This window comes from Eptesicus fuscus, chromosome 1, assembly GCF_027574615.1.
Source record: "Eptesicus fuscus isolate TK198812 chromosome 1, DD_ASM_mEF_20220401, whole genome shotgun sequence".
In the NCBI taxonomy this organism is placed as follows: domain Eukaryota; kingdom Metazoa; phylum Chordata; class Mammalia; order Chiroptera; family Vespertilionidae; genus Eptesicus; species Eptesicus fuscus.
This window is the reverse complement of record NC_072473.1, coordinates 12,618,987-12,624,986: the sequence shown is the minus strand read 5'-3', so window position 1 is coordinate 12,624,986 and position 6,000 is coordinate 12,618,987. Positions and strand designations below refer to the sequence as shown.

Here is a 6,000-nt window from a genome sequence, read left to right as displayed (position 1 = left end):
CATCACTACAAAAATAAAGGAAGATTTAAACCAAGAAAATAAAGCAGCTCTATCTTCAATTTTGGTCTTTGTTACAAAAACATCTTACAAAGCTTTGCCCTGATACACCGTTAAGTGTCCCCATAGATTTGGAATAGTATTCCCATTAACCAGCTTTCACAAGTTAATAGACTATTAAGACGAATATTAGATACCTGAACTTTTCTTATGTTGATGCTCTTCTATTTTGCTTAACTCTTTTAGGCGCATCTACATTTCACAAAAATAAAACTACAGCTTACTTTGTGCAATGTTTAAGAAAATCCTCAGAACATTTTAATAAATATAAAAAAGGTTTAAATTCTTTCCCACCCACAAGGATGTCTGCACCTGAAAAAATGTGGATTTACTTTTGAAGTCTTATTTATATAAAATTAACTTAAAGGGAGAAAAGATGACCTTAGATAGAAAACTGCCATTTTGTATTTTTCTACTTGAACCCCACCTGTCTTCAGAATAGTCTGCAAAAGTTCATTTTAAATCATTGAAGACAGTTGTTTTTGCACATGGTAAACATAAGCTGAGCACTAATTGCATATAAAATATACAAATGCTCATTAAAGACAATGGTATTATGACCATATATGGTTTGTTTCATATAGTTTGGTAACACTGAAGTATAGCTTGTCAAGTGTCCCACACACTGACATAAAAACTACCTTATATACTTGTTCAAAGTACCAGAAGGTACCAGATGGACTGAAGACAGAATACACTTACACATGCGTTTCAATGTATGAATGAGTGTGTGTGAGAGAGGAAGTGATTATATCTACTTCAGAAGAAATACTTAATGGGTCATTTGAGGTGGTGTTTTGACAGATATCCAAGAAAAGATCGAGGTACATCTGCTTCCACTGTTGGAATTCTTTAGATGTCAAGTCTGGATTGTCTAGGACTTTATCGATAATGGCCACTTCCCCTTCTCTGGCCTGAAAAGCAAAAGGATTCAATAGTTAAGATGTGGACAAACTTATGTTCAAGTTTAAGATAAGTTAATAGGCAAAAAATTAAAAAGCCCATAAGCAATGGCTCTGGTATATCCAAACTCAGCTATTGAGACTAAAATTCTAGTGTACTTTTTTCTACCCCCAAAGGTATGCCCTGTATTGCCTATTCTCTGTGGTTTATTTTTTCTCATTTATCATCTCTACATATGGAAACCTTCCTCATTCTTTAAGATCCAGTTCAAATGCCTCTAGTTTCCTAAAGCCTTCCTTCAACAGTTGGGAAAAATGTTCTCTCCCTCATTGATGCCCCCATAACACTTTATTGCTGCCATTGAGTGGACTTATCACATTTTTTTTCGAGTTACTTTTACACTGTCCTTTCTCTCTTGCTAGGTGGTCAGTACCTATGTTTTATGGGTCCAAGGAAGGGGCCGGGAAATCTAGGGAATGTTCTGCAAGAAGTGGGAAGGCTCACTTCTGGACTAGCCATACCTGAGAAGGAAAGACAGCCACAACTAAGCAGTTGTTCTGGTCCTTGGGGCGCTGACCAAGGATGTTTTGTGTCACCCTGTGCTTGGTGAGGGGCCTATTACAATTCCAGGAACCACATACCCAGGGTTGCTTGGGCAGTTGTCTTTCTCTAATGGGAAATTTCCATTTCCTGTTCATTTCCCACACTGAAAAGTGTAGGGCTCTATAGTTTGTTTGTTTTTTTAACCAATGAGGGGCATTTCTTTTCTTTTATAAAAATTAAATTTATTGGAGTGACATTGGTTAATAAGATCATGGGGGTAAGGGGGAGAGATCAACCAAAGGACTTGTATGCTTGCATATAAGCCTAACCAGTGGTCACGGACAACAGGAGGGTGGGGGCATGTGTGGGGAGGGGTTTGGGATGGGAATGGGGGGATGAGGACAAATATGTGATACCTTAATCAATAAAGAAATTTTAAAAAAATAAAAAAAGATCATATAGGTTTCACGTGTACAATTCTATGACACATCATCTGTATATTGCCTTGTGTGCCCACCACCCAAAGTCAAATCATCTTCAGAGGGGCATTTCTATACAGTGGCTTTTTTATCATCTTTCTTTGCCCCAGAAAGTAGAGCACAGCATCACATAGCTGGTGACTCATCAATACTCACTGAATGGAAAATACTCTTTTTTTTGGGGGGGAGGGGAATCTATAGAGCATCAAAGATAGGGGTGAGGGGCTGAGAGGAAGAGGGACAGAAGCAGGTCTCTAAAATATGTGAGCCTGACCTGCTTCCAAGTGCCTGCCTGCTGTTCTGACCAGGCAGTTGAGATCTGAATATAGGGTGAGAAGGTAAAGATATCTTTGGAGTAGGATTGGTCACCAGAATTATTCTTACAAATATTATAGCTCTTTTAAAAAATCTGTAATAACGTCAACAATAAAAAAAAAAAACTTAAAAAATTGGTCTTTGTTACCAAAGGCCATTAGGTTGTCCCATGGATTTGAAATAGCATTTGCATGCATACCAACTGAAAGCTAATTGACTGAGAACTTGACTACATTTCCTGCTACAGGAAATTTTTTCAAATAATGCATTTTCTATTTTATCTTTTTGTTACTCATCTCCGTTTCAAAATCACAAAACCTCAGCAGCATACTATTTATCTGAAATATTTCCCAAAGGAGCCCTTTTGTCTGTAGGATAGTTTTTTTCCCCTGTTTTTGATTTTCAAGGGTGCAGGGCCTGCGTGCAGGAGAGTTTGTGTGGCAGGCCCTCTAAACACCCCTCTGCCCCGCCCCCCCACACTGAGAGTGTTCACTTTTTTGCCTCCTTGGACTTCCTGCCTCTCTGCTCCCCTTCTCCTCCGCACCCTCCCCAACTGGTGGGTGGCATAATAATAAGACCAGAGACAATGTAAGAACTTGTGGAAACGTATACTAGGAAAATAACATGTGAATTGGGAACTGATAGTGTAAAGAGAACAATTATAGAATTTCTACAGAGAGCATGAATCCCTACGGCTTCAGGAAATAGTCCTGAACTATCACAAACCCTTTTAGCACCCACTATTGCATTCCACATGCATGCTGTGTTCTTCTAATAGCTATATTACTTATACTACATGGCACATTTGTCTTAGGAAAACGAAAGACAGTAATAACACCAGCCTCGCAGTTTTGGAAAAAATAATGAATCACACCTTGTTTTCTCCTAGAACGAAGTCACATAACATTTAGTCAGTGCTTTGCGATGTTAATGAAAAGTTTAGATTATTTCCTCTTTACTAAAAGAACAGCTTAGCTTCAGCTTCTTCCTATTTATCTATTTCCTCCCCCGCCCCTTCCCATTTTCTATTTCTTCATCTAGTGTATCTGGTAATCACCTCTGAATTCAGGAACAAATCTCTTGAAATAAATTTCTCCTTCCATTTCCTATCTTACCTTTAAAGTGCTTTTGAGAATTCTCAGCCGGTGCAGTTTTTCATTCATCACAGGATCATTACATCTCTTTATGAATGATAGCTTGTATTCCATCTTGGTTGAAATGCGATGTTCTCCCAGTGGTGACAGACTGGCTTGCTCCAATGCCCTGTATAAATCTTGCAATGAATCTCCTAACTTTTCTCCCCTACTTTCACCTGCAATGGCCAAAAAGAGAGAGAAATGAATCCAGTGTAATGAATAGTTATTTGATACTCCAGAAATCTACTAAAATATCATCTGAAAAAAACAGGATAATGAATGATTGGAAATACACTCTATTACATTTTAAAAAAAAAATCCCAACAATCCCACAGCTGCTAGTTACACTGAGTAAGATTAGCTCCAGGCAGCCGATTGTTCTAGAATGATCAAATAATAGGATGCTTTGACTAACAAAACATGCTCTGAGTAGCAAATCACCGTAAATATCTGGAGTCCATTATAAGTTCAAAGAATTAGAGTACAAAAGGTACACAACACAGAAACAATCCTGCACATAATTTAATATTATAAAACATTAATATCCCTTATCATTATATTGGTAAACATAGAAATACTGATTAATATAACTCTCCTGGTTTGGCAATAAACTGATTTTTACCTTTTTCCAGACTTCATAAAATGGAATGGCATTCATTGGAATTTATTTGATTATAAAAATCTTCCAATAGTGTGCCATCAATTATTATTAGGTTCAATGTGACTGCCATAATAATGTTCACCACATTGTAAGTATAGTAAGTGATCATAAATTATCAATAATAATGCTTTAATTAAATGAAATATGGGAATATGTTTATATTCAAATTGAGGAATTTGGCACATACAAAGAGTTTGTAAGCATTTGTAAGACTTGGGAAGAAAACACTCCAATGAAATATTTTTGTGAAAAAAAAAATCTTAGAGACTAATTCAGGAGAGGACCTCAGATCTATTTGAACAAGTCAAACTCCCATCCTGTTCTTTAATTGCCTGAATATTGGTGTCATATCTTTCTCAACAATGATAAACAAAGATGAACTTGGATTTTACTTTTGGTGGTAGATAGAATTAGGGCTATATCATGTTTCCTTTAACAGAGAGCCAGATTCCTATTTGAGGAGTACTAATTGTATTGGCCCAAGGAGTAAATGTGGAATGTTGTTCATTCTACCATGGTCCATGTAAATATTTTAGGCTTCCTGACATAGTTCAAAAAGATTCTCTGGTAATAATAGTTAATATTTATACGTGCCAAGAAATAGGTAAATGCATAATGTTCATAATCATTACAACAAAACTAAGAGTAGATATACTTGATTTTCACTTTATAGCAGGGAAGTAACTTGGTCAAGATCACAGTAACTGGTGGAGCTAGAATTCCAACTGAGCAGTCTAGCTCCAGAATCCATAATTTTAATAAGAATTCGATACTGCCAATTTTGTTAATCATCATTTGAACTGTGTATTTAACAGTAAGTGCTAATGAATTTGTGAGACTCCCTTAAAGTGCAGCATTCTTAAATATTTTTAGAGTGTACCTAAAACCACCAAACAAAGCCCACAAACACAGTACCTTAACTAAAAGTGATCACTTTTAGAATTAAAAAGCGTCATTTAAGTTTCATGTTCAATTTTTGGCTCTGCTGCTGAGGTTAGCAACTATTAGTAGTATGATTATTGAGTCCTGCCATTGGAAAGTTCCTTCCCTCCTTTTTATTATTGTTATCATCAACAAACGACATTACTAATCCCATGAATTTTAACTTCCTAACAATATATCTACATTAGAACTGTAATCTAAAAATACAAACATCCCTTTAAATAACAGCTTTTAAATTCTCTGTTGGCTCATCCATGAATGTTTGCAACACCTAGAAGATTCTGATGGGTGGGTGGGTTGGGGACTATAAAAAGGAGTAATTGCTTTGTGGGTTAAGAGCAAGATTGAAATGGGATAGGGAATTTTAATTGAGAATTGTTTGGAGCCAGGAAGGCACAAAATCATAAGGCCATTCAGAGTACCTAAATGGAGTTGTAAAAACAAGGATACATTTGAACAGCATAATTCCATTTCATAAAAGCACAGGCCAGGAAAGGACCTTGAGGAATTATTTAGCAGGTATCATTCTTTTAGCCTCAAGGCAAGACTGCATCCAAAGCTCGATGTAATTTCATAGAGCAGAGAGTGGGAGAGAAATGGGAGGCCTAACAGATGTGAATTATAGTAGTTTAGGTATCAGTGGCCTAATGTATTATTAGTTTCACAGTTTTTGAAAGAAGGTGGAGAAGAAAAGGGATTCAGTTTATAGTTTTAGGATTTAAGGGAGGCAGACTATTTTTACATAGTAAAGTTTTACTTACAAATAACCTTCTTCCAAATTACCTAAAACTGTAGGGAGTATATATTTTGTTTAAAAAGCATTCTTATACAGTTTTCTTTCTCTCCAGTTCTTAAAGTTTGTGAAATACTGGGCCACTACGAAAATTGATTTTTTTAAATAAAGTTTCGATGCAGTTTTAGTTTGAAGGATAAAAGGTACAAGCATAGCTATTCAATAATAAAA

At 36.1% G+C, this 6,000-nt stretch overlaps 1 protein-coding gene across 4 annotated transcripts in view; it reads right to left on the bottom strand.

Annotated features, from left to right (window-relative positions):
* Window positions 1-755: 755 nt before the first annotated feature.
* The window catches only part of CNKSR2 (connector enhancer of kinase suppressor of Ras 2), a 245,805-nt gene continuing 240,560 nt past the window's right edge, over window positions 756-6,000 (bottom strand). For all 4 annotated transcript variants that reach the window (XM_008154569.3, XM_008154570.3, XM_028129718.2 and 1 more), the window contains 2 exons: window positions 3,413-3,609; window positions 756-971 (listed from right to left, as the gene is read on the bottom strand). In XM_008154569.3, the coding sequence (XP_008152791.1) occupies window positions 756-971; window positions 3,413-3,609 (413 nt within the window). The remainder of the gene's footprint in view (window positions 972-3,412; window positions 3,610-6,000) is intronic.